Source organism: Phodopus roborovskii, unplaced genomic scaffold (genome assembly GCF_943737965.1).
Source record: "Phodopus roborovskii unplaced genomic scaffold, PHOROB, whole genome shotgun sequence".
Taxonomy (NCBI): Eukaryota; Metazoa; Chordata; class Mammalia; order Rodentia; family Cricetidae; genus Phodopus; species Phodopus roborovskii.
This window is the reverse complement of record NW_026126407.1, coordinates 60,236,033-60,253,931: the sequence shown is the minus strand read 5'-3', so window position 1 is coordinate 60,253,931 and position 17,899 is coordinate 60,236,033. Positions and strand designations below refer to the sequence as shown.

The 17,899-nt window shown below is 42.7% G+C and overlaps 2 protein-coding genes across 2 annotated transcripts in view; both read right to left on the bottom strand.

Annotated features, from left to right (window-relative positions):
• Bfar (bifunctional apoptosis regulator) overlaps positions 1-17,106 on the bottom strand; it is a 36,138-nt gene extending 19,032 nt beyond the window's left edge. Inside the window, exon 1 of the mRNA XM_051181463.1 lies at positions 17,018-17,106. The gene's annotated coding sequence lies outside the window, so the exon portion shown is untranslated. The remainder of the gene's footprint in view (positions 1-17,017) is intronic.
• Positions 10,511-17,097, bottom strand: LOC127218775 (periphilin-1). The gene is made up of 2 exons (XM_051179755.1): positions 17,018-17,097; positions 10,511-11,971 (listed from the first exon to the last, which is right to left on the bottom strand). Exons 1-2 carry the CDS (start codon positions 17,095-17,097, stop codon positions 10,933-10,935), a joined length of 1,119 nt encoding a protein of 372 aa, XP_051035712.1. The 3' UTR covers positions 10,511-10,932.
• Positions 17,107-17,899: the final 793 nt, after the last annotated feature.

The following is a 17,899-nucleotide window of genomic DNA, read 5'->3' as shown; positions in this document are numbered from 1 at the left end:
AACCTGTTCTCTCTGTCTCTCTGTCTGTCTCTCTCTCTCTCCCTCCCTCTCTCTCTCGGGTGGGAAGAAGGTCATATAGTCCAGGCTACCTTCAAACTCCAGATCCTCCTGCTTCATGCTAAGAGCAGAGGTGTGCACCACCACACCTGGTTTCTATGATGCTAGGAACTGAACCCAGGACTTCATACACACTAGACAGAAACTCTGCCAACTGAGCTACATCTCTAGCCCCTAGAGTTCTAAGCTCCATTCAATAAATCTATTTTGTGTGGTGCCTAAGGCATGCTAGGCAAGTGTTTCTTTGGTTGTTGTCTCCCCCCCCCCCCGTCCCAGCCCCCCATGAGACAGGGTTTTTCTGTAGCTTTGGAGCCTGTTCTGGAACTCATTCTATAAATCAGGTTGGCCTCAAACTCATAGGAACCCACCTGCCTCTGCCTCCGAGTGCTGGGATCAAAAGCATGTGCCACCACTGGCCAGCTACCACTGAGTCACAACCCCCCAGCCCTAGAGTTCTTATTTTTACCATGACAAATTTAATTAATAAGATTTTATACTTTATAAACCATTGGCAACAAATATGCATCATATACGCCACATTTTGAGGACTGAGCATGGTGATACATATAATCTCAGCACTCAAGAAGTGGAGGCAGGAGGATAAACAGTTCAGGGTCCTTCTCAGCTTAATATAAAATTCTCAAAAAACAAAACAATTCCATGTGGCTATGGCAATGCTCTTTCCCTCATTCACTGTTACTTCATAAGGGTTTTACTGGAATACTCCAAGAAAGTTAATGAGTTCTTGTTCTTCTATACCCTGTGCCAGGACAGCTTCCCCATCATCATTATTCCCTTTTCCCAAAACAACCTCAACATGTACAGAAGACCACAGAAACATACTCAAGACTCTAGAAGGGGTCTCACTATGTAGCATGGACTGTCCTGGAACTCACTGTGTAACTCAGAGACCATCCTGATTCCCAAGTGCTGAGACTAAAGATGTGTGATATTATGACTCCCAGATCAAAGATTCATTCTATGTGGGTCATGGTTTTTTTTTTTTTTTTTTTTTTTTTTTTTTTTCTTTTGTGGCAGAAGTCTCAGGAGTCCAAACTAACTATCTAGGTAGCTGAGAATGACCTTGAATTCCTGAACATTCCACTTCAAGCTGAGTTTCTTCTGAGAAGACACCAGGGGCTTCCAAAACCAGCACTTGATAATGCATGCTAGCCAATCAACACATGATACCAAATGAATCATATCCATACCTTCAGGGTACTTGTAAAGCCTTAGAGTTAAGACTCCCAAATGCCTAGCTTCTCAGCACAGACCGGCCATATTACTGAGACTCCTCCAGCTCTGCCTCAACTGTGAAAAGGTAGAAACAGAGCTGGAGAGATGGTTCAGCAATTAAGAGCTTTGGCTGGTCTTTCACAGGTCCTGACTTCAATTCCCAACAACCACATGGTGGCTCATAACCATCTGTAATGAGACCCAGTATTATCTTCTGCCCTGCAGGCATATGTAACACTGTATACAGAATAAATAAAAATATTAAAAACAAAACAAAAAAACATTAAGGAGCTGGAGAGATGGCTCAGTGGCTGTTCTTCCAAAGGACCGAGTTCAATTCCCAGCACCCACATGGCAGCTTACAACCATCGATGCCCTCTTCTGGCATAAAGGTATATAGGCAGGTAAACCACTCACATAAAACTAATAAATAAATAAATAAATCTTTAATTTTTTTTTTTTTAAGGTAGAAACAGTAGAAACCTTAAGACCTTCTCCAAGGGGCCAAAGGAGAGGAACGGTTTCCAGGGGTCTGGTGGGAAGCTAGGCTAAAGAAATGATTATTCAGAGCCAAGTGTAATGTAATTCCTGTGCTCAGGAGCCAGAGGCAGTACGGTGAGCCACATAGATTCCGAGCTACACAGTAAAATCCAGGTCAACCTAGGGTAGAGAATAAGACTGTCTCAAAACAACAACAAAATCAGCAGCACCCCATTCGTCCAAATAAAAAAGGAGGGGGGACAAAGGGCACATATTTCAGGTGTTTTGGTAAGTTTCTTGGCCAGAAAGACAAGGGCTTATGCATATACCTGGAAACACCATGTTAACAGTCAGTATACATCTGTCCAGGAGGGTCACAGGAGTTAATCTGAAATTAGCCTAAGAGAATATGGAGACCATGTCAAAACAAAAGCTGACCATGGTAGCTTACACCTGTACCTCCAGCACCAAGGAGGCTGAGGCAGGAGAACTGCCTTCACTACGAGACTAGCTGTGAGAGCTAAAATTATTGCACTGTGCAGTAATCTAAAGAGATCTAAAAAACAAAACTGCCTCTAGCCACTAAGCTCCACTTGCCCTAGGGCAGATAACTTCCTGGAGTGCTGAGGGTTTTTGTTCATGTAAGTTAATAAGTACAATATAAACAAACCTGTGTAAACAGGGCTGGCTGTTCCACCTGCAGAAGGTGTGCTTGATTACATGAAGGTAGTGTATCAGGAAGTGTATCAGGATGTATGCTTGCACCCCATAGGATGAAGACAAGGAGTGGGTTTTGTCTTTATAAGCACTACAGTCCTTCCATGGGAATCCTGTATTTGGGCCTGGTCAGTATTTAATAAAGTTTGTTTCAATTTTGACTTGAAAATTGTGACAGTGGTCTTATTCTCACCCAGTGGGATTAACACAACCTGGTGCACATAGTGAGTATCAGGCCAGACAGGGCTACACAGCAAAATTTGTACTCCAAAAAATAGAACATGCAAATAAAACACAAAAAAATGGATACAGGCTGCATTGTGCAGCTCAGTGTCCTTAGTGTGACAGTCTCACAGCTAGTATGCTCCACTGCAACGTTTGCAGAATCAAATATATTAATACAAATGCAGTGCCAATTACAAGGCCTAGCCTATGATAAGACATTAGTATCTTTGTTTTGGTTTTGTACTGCTGAAGATCAAAACCAGGGCCTTGTCTACACTAGGCCACTAGGCAAGTGTTCTAGCACTGAACTACATCACCAGCCCCACTACACCACTACTCACCAAGCATCTCCTAAGGGTAGGTGCTGAGCCAGGTCCTTAGATAATGACAATCACACTGGACTCAGAGTCAGGTGAAGAATAAAGGCCTCCTAAGTCAGGGCTTGGCTTGCCTCTGACTCTGTTCTGTTTTTGTTAAAATCAGCAAGTGATAGGGCTGTGATCTGATATGGCATCTCCTGTGCCAGGTTAATGAGACTTGAAGACAGCAGAGAGCACATAAAGGTTTCAGATGCAATGAGGTCAGTGAAACTAAATTCTAGATGACAAATCTCTCTGTGATGGATGGTCTGGTCTAAGAGAATATAAAGATGTCTTAGTTACTGTTTCATTGCTGTGTTAAAACACAACAACCAAAGTAACTTACAGAAGGGGTGGTTTTTGTTTGTTTGTTTTGTTCTTTGTTGTTGTTGTTGTTTTTTTGGGGGAGAGGGCGCTTATGCTTCCAGAGGAGTAAGAGTCCATCATGGCAGGGAAGCATGGCAACAAGCAGCAGGCATGGCTGGACCAGGATGCCGAGAGCTCTCATCTTGAACCACAAGCATAAAGCAGATCTAACTAGAAATGATGCTCATCTTTGAAGTCTCAAAGTCCACCCCCAGGTGATATACTTTCTTCAGCAAAGCCACACCTCTTATGCCTATTCGAACAGCTCTCTACTAACTGGGAACAAATTCAAATGTTCAAGGTTCTGGGGTACATTTTTATTCAAACTACCACACAAGGTAGTGATGCCTTAAAAGAAAGCAGAAAACAAAATTCAGGGAATAGAGATTAGTTCTACGAGACAGTGAAGAAAATGTATAAGAAAATAAACTAAGAGCTACAGAGACGGCTCAATGGTTAAAAACACTGGCTGCTCTTCCAGAGGACCCAAGTTTAACTCCCAGAATCCAGATGATGGCTCACAACTATCTATAATGGGATCTGAGGCTCTCTTCTGGAGTGCAGGGACACAAATGCAGGTAGAGCAGTCATACATAAAATACATATATAATTCTTAAAAATACATTAAAAAAGGGAAAAACTAAAAATTAAGTTGAAAGGGAGATAGTTCTATAATTAAAGTGCTTGCCATGTGAATATGGACATCTGAGTGTGGAGCCTCAGCACCCATGGAAATTTGGGCACAGTGGTATGTAGGCTTGTAATCTCACCATCAGGAATCCAAAGACAGGGAAGTCCCTGGGGGTCACTGGCCAATTGTTATAGCTGAACTGATTTCCAAGTAAATCACTGTGTCAAAAAAAATTAGGTGAACACTTTGAATCCCAGCATGTGGGATAGTCTGGAGGGGGGAGAGAGTGGTGGGAGAGCTTTAGGACAGACACTATATACAGAGCTATACAGTTGGGGGTATAGTACGAGAGCTTTAGGACAGACACTCAACACTGACTTCTCCTTTCTATGCACATGGGCCAGTGATACTGCCCCAAAACACATTCCAAAAAAGGTGCCTGTGGTGGATTGAGAAAGAATGGCCCCATGTTGGAGCCCCAGCACTCTGGGGCAAAGGCAGGTGAAGATGAATTCAAGGTCAGCCTGATCTGGGAGGGTCAAGGCTACACTGAAAAACATTTTCAGAAAAATAAATAAATGACCCCTATAGGCTCATAGATTTGAATAGACTAGGGCTATTTCAAAGGACTAGAGGAATTAGGTGTGGCCTTGTTAGAATAATTGTTGGAGGAAGTATATCACTGAAGGTTGGCTTTGAGGTTTCAAAAGTACATGCCAGGAACAGGCTCTCTGCTCACAGATCAGAATGTAGTTCTCAGCTACTGCAACAGTACCTCCCTGCATGCTCCCCATCATGGTGACAATGAACTAAACCTCTGAAACTGTAAGCCCCAAATTAAATGCTTTCCTTCATCATCAAAGTTTCCACGGTCATCATGTCTCTTCACAGCAATAGGACACTGACTAAGACAGTACAATCTTAGGGAAAAAATTGAAATTTAGAAAAGTTGCCTTAAAGTGTAATCACAAGACTCCCAAGAGAATCTGTGTGTAGTAAGTAGCTGGAAACATGAAATTGTACCTGGCAATGAGACTGAGCTAAAAGCACGGACTTCAGAGCCATTTGCAAAGAAATTAATATATATTGAAATTAATTTCTAGAAAACAACCTACTAGTTTCTTGGGTAAGCAAATGGTTCAGTGGCTAATGGTGACTGCTGCCAACCCTGATACCATGGGTTTGATCTGTGTGTGGGAGAGAATCAATTCTCCCAAGTTGTCCTCTAACCTCTACTCACGATCTCTGGTACAGGCATTCCCTTTGCCTATAATAAACTAAATAAAAATTAGATTAAAAACTGGCTGGGTAGGCTAGGCGGTGGTGGCACACTCCTTTAAACCCAGCACTCTTGGGGAGGCAGAGGCAGGCAGATCTCTGTGAGTTTGAGACCATCTTGGTCTACAAGAGCTAGTTCCAGGATAGCCTCCAAAGCCACAGAGAAACCCTGTGTCAAAAAACCAAAACTAAATAAATAAATAAATAAATAAATAGAAAACAACCAACCAACAAAAACCTGGCTTGGTGGTGGCGGCTCTTGCCTTTAATCCCAGCATTCAGAAAGCAGATGCAAGAAGAACTCTGAGTTCCAGGCCAGTCTACTCTACAGTTCCAAGTCAACCAGGAATATACACAGATAAGCCAAAAAATAAGCAAACAAAATTGGCTTGCCTACTAGAACTCTTTTAAGATTTTTTTTTCATGAGAGCAAAGAAACCACAAGATACTAAAATTATACTTGATAATTGTCATACTACATAAAGATGGGCTCAGTAACGGTCTCATAAAATTTCTGGCAAATAAGAAGCTTCAGGAACCAGTTGTAGTGGCAAATGCCAGTAGGCTATCCCCAAAAGAATTCTGGGTATTCAAGACCAGCCAAGTAATTGAGTTCCAGGCTAGCCAGGGCTACAAAGAGAAACCCTGTGTGAAAACAAACAGTGTATGAACTGTTTATTTGTATTTTGTCTGTTTTCTAGGATTTGCTATGTAGCTTAGGCTGGCCCCAAACTGGCAGACATCCAATTGCCTCACCCTTCTCAGTGCCAGGGTTACAGGTAAGCACCACCATGCCTTAAAAGTAGATGGGGGGAAAAGTAGTTGAGTAGTGTATGTATCTGTAATCTAGCACCCAGAGGGAAAGGCAGAAGAATCCCAAGTTCAAGGAAAACCTAGGCTACATAGTAAGATTTTGCCACAGACAACCAACCCTGGAAACTACAAAGAGTAAAAGGCATTCCTCAGTTCAGGCTCTGCCCCTCCTATCAGTATGAACTGGGGTTATTTCCACGGTGAAAAAAGCAGTGCTTTTAGAAAAGCGATAAAATCTAGTGACACTCAAGTCATTAACTTGGAGGTTATAGCTTTAGTGAACATACCCTGCTACCCTGGAAATGTATAAAAGACCTCTTTGAGAAGCCCCTATGCCTGAGGCTATTTACAGCTGTGTTCTGCAAATGTGGCCAGCTGGGGAGCAGGAACTTCTGTGAGCTGTTTCTCAATGGAGCCTCCTCAGAAGAAGTTTGGGCTGGGTAGTAAGGATGGGGGATGAAAGGTTTTCACTTGGGAGGCAGAGGCAGAAGGATCTTGAGTTCAAGGTCAGCCTGATTTACAAACTGAGTTCCAGGACAGCCAGGGCTACATAGAGAAACTCGTGGGGGGGGAGGGGGGTCAGTTTGGCTACCTCCTCCTCTATCTGTCTTTTACCATGAATGCCCTGAAGACTTGAGGGGAGGTGGGGCACAGGGAAATCTTTCCACTAGCACCTGAAACTCCTATACCTGCTCAGCGTCTCTGCAGAGAAGAGAGCAATTTCCTGTTTGTCCCTGCTGATATACTGATTCCACCCAGATATGTCACTTCCTGCCTGTCTGTACAGACCTCCAGACCTCTATGGTTAGTTAATGGCAAGTTTCTGCCCAGCTACATCAATTGCTGTCTGGCCAATCAGTGTTTTATTCATTAACCAGTAAGAGAAACATATACAGAAGAACATTCCCCATCAGAGGTCCTCACAATGACAAAGCATTATTACCAAGTGGCATTCATCCCCTGCCCTATACTAGCATTTGTCAATAGCTATCAACCTGCTGAAGCAACATCTGGTCTGTAGCAGGCTGGCTTTCTTAGGATGTCCTTTCTTCTCTGGTTCTTACTTTTTGTACAACAGGATCTCAGTATGCAGCCCCAACTCTTTCTGTTTTGATTGAGACAGATTTTTTTTTTCCCTCAATGTAGCCATGGCTATCCAGAAATTCACTATGTAGACCAGTCTAGCCTAGAATTCATAGATCCACCTGCCTCTTCGTTCTGGGATTAAAGGTGTACACCACCATGCTCACATCCTAGGTGTGAGCAGCTGGAGAATCAGGAGTTCAAGTGATTCTCAATACACATTACATTCAAGGCCATCCAGGGCTACATGATTCCCTGTCTCACACAGTCGATTTGGTAACATTAAAACCTGCATGGTTTCACACAAATCCAGATTTCTGACTTAAAAAAAAAAGTGAGCTGGTGGTCCTAGCACCCAGGAAATAGAAGCGTGGATCTCTCTGGTCTACAGAGCTAGTTCTAGGACAGCCAAGGCAAAAAAAGAAACCTTATCTTGAAAAACAAAAAAACAAAACAACCAGAAGATGTGAAGCTGGACAACAGGGTCTACTCTTATAATGTGGCCCTTACTGGTTGTCTAGGGCAGGTGAGCCAGTTCCTTCCTTTCAGTCTCTTAAGTTCTCAGCTTCTGCCCTTAATGTTATGCCTTGATACTTGAAAGCTGTGTGAATAGTTGTTTCTAGGCTAACTGGCCTTGAAATGGTCAACTTTGGGGTTCTGTTATTAAGTTTCTCTATCTTGGTTTGCTATCAGCCTAGGTCTTTCACACATCTTTCTAGGTCCAGTTTCCTTTTTTTTTTTTTTTTTTTTTTTTTTTTTAAAGAATGGAGAGCTACAGAAGGAAACAGAAGCAAGTTTGTATATCCTGTGTTAAACACTTGGGATAACCTGAGGACAGAGACCACAAAGGTTTAGAATAGTTCCTGATTACTTGCGCCACAACATTTTTTGTTTTGTGACAGGTCTCTTACTGCAACCAAGGCCAGGCTTGAACTCACCAGTTCTGGCTGCTGCTACTAGAGGTAGCAGCACCACTATGCCTATTTCAGTATGATTTTTTTCCCTATATTTTCAAGCCATAATTAACTGGTGAAGTACAGTTATCTGAAAATCTGTGAATGAAAGGGGATACTAGGATATACACAATCTCCCCAGTGATGCTTTGCTACTGAAGAACCTGAGATCAATGAATTTATCTATACATCTTGATGTTGTTTGGGCTAGTCCTCACCTACCTACTTAGTTATTTGGAGGGCTACTTACCATCTCAGGGCTGTGGCACTGATAGTATTAGTTTCCTTTGTCAGTTGCCTATGTAGGAAATCCACTATTACTTTCTCAATTAGTAATATTTCAAGAGCCAAAGTTATAAGTTTTAATTACTATGTCTAAGAGATCCATAAAACAAAACTGTCTCTAAGCAGTAAACTCACTTGCCTGAGTAAAGATACTTCCTGAAATTCTGGAGGCTACTTATTTAAGATAAAAACGCAAATGTTTTCCCTCTAAACAAGTTTGTTTGGCTCAACTGTGACTACATGTGCTTGATCACATGTAGGCAGGAGATACAAGGCAAGACATATGCTTGCCTGACTAAATGTAGGCAGAAGTGCACAGGCAAGAAATACACCAGGATAGATGCCTGTCCCTAATGGGAAATACATAGTCTTAGGGTTTTTGCCTTATAAGCCTTTGCCAACTGATTTGTCACTATTCTCTGGGGAACACCAGAGTAGACCTGGTCAGAGTTCATCATCAGGAGCAGTATTTAATTAAAGCTTCCATCAAATTTGGCCAAAATTGTGATAGTGGTCTTATCCTCCCTCACTCAGTGGAATTAATGACATCTCCCTAACCACCCATCCATTTTCCCTACTTACTTTATTTGTGGACATGAGCAGAGTGTTCATTTTATCTCCAGATCAGGAGCTTATCTGTTCCTCTTGGCTCATCAAATTCCCTTCTGAAAGCTGGACTTATTTTAAAACAATCACTATTGATTGTACTTGATGTGGTATGGCACATGGGCAGTGGTCAGAAAACAACTTTGTGGAGTCTGTTCTTTCCACTTTATGTGGTTTCTGAGGCTGAGCAAAGTTGCCCAGGCCTGCTGGCCAAGCAATTTTACCAGCTGAGCTATCTTGCAAGCCCCTGAAAACTGGAGTATGGTGGTTCACTTCTGCAATACTAGTCCTGGGAAGCTGAGGCAAGAGGACTGCTGCTCTTTCAAGGACAGCTTTGTCTACACAGATTGTGACCATTTAAGCCTGCCCCTACCTTGCTTAAATGAAAACTAAATTATGCTGACCTGTCCTTGTCATCTGGAAGAATGCACTCAGGCAGTACTCTGGTCAGTCCAGGAGGCAAGTACGAAGAACCCCTCTAAAAGAAAGACCCCCCCTCCCCTGCCCCAACCCACTTAGGCTCTCTTTCCCCTCTCTTTCTAACTGTTCCCCTAGGGAAGACAGGACTTATCCTGTCTCCCTCTTCTCTTCAGTCCTCTATCTCTATTGTCTCTTTCCTCACCCCCCTTCCCCTTTCTAATAAAACTTCTCACTTAAACCCTGTCTGCCTGGCATGTTTGTCCCCTACCTCGGTCATCCTCACCTGCCATGGAACCAACCAAGTTTCCTCTCATGCTTTATCATAACAGATCTGACACTATCTGGAACATGAACTCTGTTAGATGTTAGGGTGAGCATGTTACAGAGAACATATGAAATCAAAAGAGAAGGGAGGCCTAGTCTAGGATACAACCTTCAACACTGGCAGAACACTTACTTCAGTGTCCACCTATCTCTCATGACTACTAAATAAATATTAATGTGCCCAGATTAAGTGAGGAAAAGGTCAGAGATGGCAGTAAGAACAGAATGTTAGACAGAAACTGACTCTTCCATTAATAAGACAGAAGCATTTCCAGTTACTGTCTAAAACCTTGTATTTTTCCAATTCCAAAATGATTTTCTGGAGAAGGTCAGAGGTCAGTAGGATAAAGGTAGCATGCTCCTTTAGATGCTGACTTGTCTAAACTTGGATTGCCTTGAAATTGTATTGGGCAAGACAAGGGCAGGCTGAGAAAGCCATCAGGCTAAGTCTACCATCTGTTGTCTCTGTGGCAAATATTTGATGACCTATTCTGTACCATACCTAGCAGTTGTTCAACAACTCAGAAAGCTAGAAAGAAAACAAAACATAAAGCCTAGTATGATGGCAGCTTTGCACATCTTTAATCCTAAAGCTTGGGAGGCGGAGGCAGCAGGATCTCTGAGTTTGAGATTAGCCTGGACAACAGAGTTTTATTCTAAAGATACCAAAGTACCAGTTCCTTAAAATAATAAACTTTAATGTAGGATAATTTTAATACAAGAAACAAAGCCTAAGAAAAAGTCAATAAAGACAACAACTCAAAAATGCTAACATTTTCACATACTATCATTTACTATGAAGTTCAACCTCTATAAAGTACACCTGGGCCACACATTCTTGTACTTGGAAGACAGAACATGAGTAAGAGCAGAAAGTTGCTCCCCAGTAGCCTAAGACACACACTGAAAACTGGAGTGTGTATGAATTAGAAGGCCCTATAGGTGAAATAGATTTCTGAACAGATTATTTTAAAGTGACCATTTTAGATTTTATTTGACACTGGAGTATTTCCTTTCATCACAAATATTTTGTATTTGAAATATTTACACAATTCTGGAATAGCAATCAAGGGCCACTTTTTTACTAGAGCACCAATTCTTAAGAAGCATCATACTCTGCAATGAACTGCCTGAGCTCTTTCACACACCGCTCACTTATTTCATGCAAATTCTGCCTAAGTGCAAACTGAATGGACGTTTCTAATGAAGGATCTTTTTCAACCAGCATTTTCACCACCATCCCAAAGGTTTCACAGTCTTGATGGTATGTCTGTTCAATTTCCCGGGTTTTTGATGCTATTGCTTTAAGGCGATTAGTAAGTTGGTCATCAACTAATTCTGTGCCTTCTCTTCTGTTTGACTCAGGTTCCTGTGGCTGATCCATAAGTAATGGTTCTGTGAGTCCAACTTCAAACTCAGAAATTTTAGGTAAGTCACTTTCATCTGCTACCCTGAGTTTTTCTACTGCCTGCCTGCTGTTAGCTTCAGGAAGACCCTTTTCATCAAACTTGTTGAATTTGTTTAAAATTTCTGATGAAGGAACTGAAGAACTTGATGGGTGTGTGTCTTTTAATGTTTTCAAAGACTGGCTAGGTCTCTTTTGACCTCCTTCTGGCTTTTCTTCTATGTGCCATTTGTAGGAGACGTAAGCATGCCTGGACTGCCTAAGCTCTGACAAAGGGAAAGAACACCATCTGCTTCGTTTTGGGGAATGCCCTCCACTGAATCCAGATCCGCTATTCAGGGAGTTCTTCTGACCTACACTTGATTTTCTGAAAAAATGAGAAGTCCCTTTATGGGGAGTCCACTGTCTTGAATAATTGGAAGAGGAACATTTTCTTCTACAATCATCTTTTACATCCCTGTACTCACACTGTCGGCTTGCAGAAAGACCATCTCTTGCTATCCTCAGGTCAGATTCATCACTGTGGGCATTCTGGCTTGCAGAAAGATCATCTTTTGTTATCCTCAGGCCAGATTCATCACTGTGGACATTCTGAGGAGGTACTTTGTCATACAGTCCATCAGACCACATCTCATCTCCATACATTGATCTTGGACGGTGACCAAGGATAACAGGGATGTGAAGCATGGATGGTTGGACTGGCCACAAGTTCACCAAGATAGTCCTAGCAGTCCTTTAATGGGCACAAAACACTGGCCTCAAATTTCACCTGCACCCTAGATAGGCTGAACTCTAGCAGACATGGGCTTCAGTATGGATAGATGGCTCCAGGTTCCAGGATGCTGTCATGCAGGCTGCCACAGGAGTAGTTAGAGGTCTGGTTGGTTTGTGCTGGTGAGTAAAAGTCAAATATAAGCTTGGTGGTGGTAGCACACACCTTTAATACCAGCATTTGGGAGGCGGGGGCAGGTGGATCTCTGTGAGTTTGAGGTCAGCCTGGTCTACAGAGCAAGTTCCAGGACAGGCTCCAAAGCTACAGAGAAACCCCGTCTCACAAAACCAACACCCCCCCCCCAAAAAGAAAGAAGTGACCTAGCTTTCCATTCTTTTTGCATATTAAGCAACTAGAACACAGATTCTCAACCTCCCTAATACACTTCCTCATGTTGTGGTGACCCTTAGCCATAAAATTATTTTCTTTGCTATTTCATAACTATAATTTTGCTACTGTTATGAATTATAATGTAAATATCTGTGTTTTCTAAGGTCTTAGGTGACCCCTGTAAATGGGTCATTTGACCCCCAAAGGGGTCCCTACCCTCAGGTTGAGAACCACTGCATTAGAAGGAAGTAAATCTGTATCATAGTCAGGTGGTGGTGGCACAGAACTTAATCTCAGCACTCGGGAGGCACAGACAGGTGAATTTGAGGTCAGCCTGGTCTAGAATTGAGTTCCAGGACAGCCAGGACTGTTACATAGAGAAACTCTGTCTTGAAAAAACAAAACAACAAAAACAACCCCCCCACACACACACACACCCAAAAACCACAACAAACCTGACTCAAGACTTTCCTTTGTCCTTTATGCCAAACCCATTCCATCTTCACTCTTAGCCCTGGCAAGGGCAGAATTGATGACATGATTCAAATATTCTGCAGCCTGCTCCCCCATACAACATCCTTCTCCTGAGTCCCATCTACTTCTTAGAAGAGTAAAATGCACTTGCTGACCTCATTCTTATACTTTGCACACAATAGTCCATCCACATTTTTTGTCTCTAAATTCTGGGCTCCTTGAATTCCAGAGTCAAGCCACAGTCAAGTCCATTATAGCCTATTATATCAGAAAACAGTTATAAAAATGGGGCTCTAGATATTTGCAGATGAAAACTGAAGTGACAAATATCTGACTCTTCTATCAATGTAGTCCTAAATACCTTCATCAGGATCCTATTGGAAACAATGACCTTGAACTAGGCAGAAGAGTTCTCCTTTGGTATCTGCTCCAGGACTTCCCAGAGGTGCCAGAATATGAGTCTGCAAATCCTTTCTGGGCAAAGACAGTGTTTACATGTGGCCTATGCACTGTATCCTATATCCTTTAGTCCTCAGTTTTGTTGTTGTTCTTTTTTGTTTTTTGAAGACAGTGTTTTTTTTGTAGCCTTTGTTGTCCTGGAACTTCCTCTGTAGATTCACCTGCCTATCTCCTGAGCACTGGGATTAAAGTCATGTGCCATCAATTCCTAGCTCCCTTAGTCACCTATTGGGAAACATGCTCAGTATATTCACAACCAAAGTAGGATAGACTACAAAGTTCACATAAACGGAATACCATGTAAAACAATGCCATCCTAGCTGGGCAGTGGTAGCACACACCTTTAATCTCAGCACTCTGGAGGCAAAGGCAGGCGGATCGCCATGAGTTCAAGACCAGCCTGGTCTACATGAGCTAGTTCCAGGACAACCTCCAAAACCACAGAGAAACTCGAAAAAAAACAAAAACAAAACAAAATAATGTCCATCCTGTTGGAATGAGGATCTGTGAAATGGTAGGAAGCTATTGCAGAGTGTACATACCTGCATATAGCTTCATTCCTCTGGATTCAGTACAGTGCTTAGCATATAGCAAATTCAAATTTTGCTTTCTGGGACTTCCTAGATTTTTCTGGCAGGTCCCAGGATTGAACTCGGGACCACTGTACATGCTAGATACACTATACTACTGAATTACATTCTCCAGCCCCAAATTTAACTTAAAAATTAAAAATTCTTTTCCTTACCTGTTGTTGAATTTGTAGATATGCATTCCATGGATATGGACCTGACTATGAATCTAAAATAAGTGCTTCTCAAGATTATTATGAGCCTGGAAGTTTAGGACTACATGTAATCTGCATGCAAATGCCTCAATATATTTTAGACATATTAAAGTATAGCTAAAGTGAAACTTAAATACCACTTCCTATTCTTTTTGCAAATCTCTCTTTTTCAATGATTGAAACATCTTAGAGCAAAATTCCCATCAAATTCCCCACTAGCCTGGATCTGATAACAGAAGCCTATAATACAAGCAGGTAAGAGCTAGAGGCAGGAGAACCAGGATTTCAATGTCATCCTTAGTTCAAGCCAGCTAGTGATACATGGAACTGTATCACAACAAAACATTCCCTACTACAAAAAAATTAAAACCCACAGATGTGAGATATTCACTTAAGAATCTGCATGGCCAAATGGTAAACTAACCTTTCTAGGGCTGGGAACTGCACCAGGCTTTTGTATACTCTAAACAGACACTCTACAACAGAGGCAATGGCCTTCAGCCCTAATCCACATTAACTAAGGATTTGAACTTGCAATCTTACTGCTTCGGTCTACCAAGTAGGTGGGATTAAAAGTCTGTTCTATGAGGCCTTGGCTTGTTAAACCACCATGCCTGGCTGTCAGACTAACATTTTTCACTTATAGCACAAATGCCAGACAGAATGAGTAAGTGAAATCTTAGTTCAACCATTAGCTGCAAAATCTCAGGCAAGTCATTTTTCTTTCCTCACTTGTAAAATGGGGATAATAACAATACAGCCTCACAGCTATTCAAGACAACTAAAAATAGTTCCTAGCACACAGTAGGTTCCATGACAATGTTACTTCTATTATTATGATTACATTCTGTTCACAGACTATAATTATAATCCCACCAATAAACTTCTGCTCCTTGGTTGCTTTTTCATATACTCCTCCTGAAATGACTAAGGTATGACATCCTGTCTTGACTGTATTGTTTGTTCTCAGTCCTCTAGCCCCCTTTCCCCCGATGGTCACAACTAACTGTCTTGGTAACACATTTGAGATTATGACTAAAATAGCTACTATGTTCTGCCAGGAATGAACATTTAAGGTTCTCTGACATTTGATGTAAATTATGGTCTTTGTGGTTTTTACCTTTAAAAACTTCTATCTCTGAGCTTGGGCACCAAGACATTTTTCTGAGGCACAAGACCACTCCTTGTCTGGCCATTATTTTAAAAGAACTTAAAACTTTTAATTGGCTTAATCAACATGGTTGTCAATAAGTATCTTATGTGGATCATTACACTCCCACATATTAGGATGCCTAAGTCAAAGGCATCCACTAACAAGATCCAAATAGTCTATAATGATTAATCTACTCCAAATTAACGGTTCCTGTATCTATATGCAGCTGTGTAAGGTTTATCTGTGTTACCTAATCTTGAAGGCTATTTAGTAGAGTGCTTGCTTGCTTACTAGGTTCTATATAAATCTATAATCTCATGGAAAACTGCCACAGTTCCTAATCATGAATTTGTGAATCAAAACAGGGAAATTCTACCACCAGTGTCAATTTAGTTTCATTTTCCCTTCTGCATTTCCTGTTACCCAATTCAGAAAGCCAGGAAAATCAGAAGTCCAAGAGTTATCCTTGGCAAGTCTGGACTACATGGACTCTAGTTCAAAAACAAAACAAGCTAGCAAGGTGGCATGCAGTTTTAATCCCTGCACTCCAAAGGCAGAGGCAGGTGGATTTCTGTCAGTTTGAGGTAAGCCTGGTGTGATTTCCTGGGCAGTAAGGAATACAAAGAAACCCTGTCTCAAAATAAAAGCAAAACTAACCCACTCTACCCCCCCCCACACACACACACACACGCCCACACACACAAATCCACCCCCGGAGAAGCACAACCAAAAGAAGTCTTCAGAATGAGGGTAACCTAGGCTCCCAAACCTGATCACCTTTATTCTCTTTGAGTCTCATCATTTCCCATTCATCAGTCCACACTAGTATCAACGTTAAAACATTGTTGGAAATAGATGCCAAACTGTAAAACTTTTGCTGGATGATAGACTGATATTAAGATTATTAATAGCCGAATTTTACTGAATAGTTGACTAGTGTTAGGATATAGCTGACTGCAGGAGGAAAAAGAAAAAAGGGGGGGGTTTAATAGCACAGGAGTACGGTTTTCCAATCATGTCTGTGAAAGATAAATCCAAGCATACCCCGGAGCACTTGGGTCAGGACACATTCAAAATGTTTATAAGACAGCAGTGACAAGAACACACAAAACTGCATTAGGCACTTAGGAGTCATACGGGCTCTGGGGTGTGCCTAAATATAGAGGGAAAACTCCTTTGTATTGGCCTCTCCTGGTGGGACTTTGGGGCCACCCCCAGGGACGAACCAATGGTCTTCTGAGAGGATGACCCATTGGCAACTCTCTTTTCTACCAAAATTAGGGGTTTGCCCCTTGACCAACTAAAGACCCCAGTTAGAAACACCCCCCACACACACACCTCTCTCACACACACTCCCTTTAATCCAAGATTTCTGAGCTGTGAGTATGGGAATGAGAAGAGAGAAGCTCTAGGTCAGCCCAGTGTGACTTTGGAGTTTGAGTTCCCTTTTTTGTGTTTCCCATTAAAACCGTCTGCCTTGGGACAGGAAGGCTTAGGATCCAGCGGACGTGGCTAGTACCCCGAGCCTGTAGGTGTGTGGAAGCAAGATCCCTTTGTCTGCCACCCCCGGAGACGAGTGGCTGGGATACAGACCCCACGCGGGCAAGCAAGGGCTACAGAACCGCGGCGGCGTGGGTCCTCGCTCGGAAAGGGGTGTGTAGCCCTGCAGGTCACTTGCAGCGCCCAGGCCCAGTCAGGAAAGGCCCGCGAGACTGGGCCACCATGCCAGCCAGCCGCGGGGAGCGGATCACGTTCCATCTCAAGTGCCCTGCCGCCCCATTACCATCCCCGCCATGCTGAAGCTCACCTCGCCACTAGTCCCGGGACCCACTTGGTCACCGCCACCCGCCAGGAGCCCTGCGGAAGCAGAGGGAAAGCAGCCCACATCGCTTTCGGAAATAACCTAGATCTGCGGGTCCACCATGCGCAGCTCCCTCGACCATAGAGGAGAGGTTCGTCTTTCGCCGCAGACTGGCAACCCCAAGCGACTTCCCCACTGCCTAGAGAGGCCGCTCTGGGAAACAGGGCGCCGCATGCGCACTAATGCAACCCACCCATTTTTTGGTCTGGTCGGAGCACGGAAGTCACAGCCCGAGGGTGAGGAGGTGTTGTCTATTAAGTGTCCTTCCTGGAACACGATCCTGTGTTTAGACGAGCTAGCTTTGGTCAGGCATTAAAATAATTCTCTCACAATTCCCGTATGCACCACAATAAATCTTACGTTAATATTCATGCAGAAAACCACAGAGGCAGTGCTTAAATTTTCATTTCTAGAGTCGGGATTTGTAATAAAAGGGCGTTTACCCAGAAGCCACCCACCTCGGTATGGATCTGTTGAGAACTCACTGTGCTGTGTTTTCAGTCGTTTAGACACTGTGAGACCAAACCTGGAAGTGCATGGGAGACCAAAATAGGAAAAATAAACCTTGCAGGTTAAGGGTTCTGTTTGCAATTAAGACAGTTATGAGTAAGTTCCTCTTTGTCCTATGTTAAATCCTTGCAAGTTTCTCTCTGAGCAGCTCTGGCTGGCCTGTAACTAGCTCAGTAGACCAGGCTGAACTCGAGCTCTGCCTGCTGAGTGCTTGGATTAAAGGCGTGGGCTATCACCTCTGGGCAAGGCAGGAGGAAGGAGGCAGGAAGTCCTGGAGAGCCAGAGCTACACCAAAAAAAAAAAAAAAAAAAGATACAG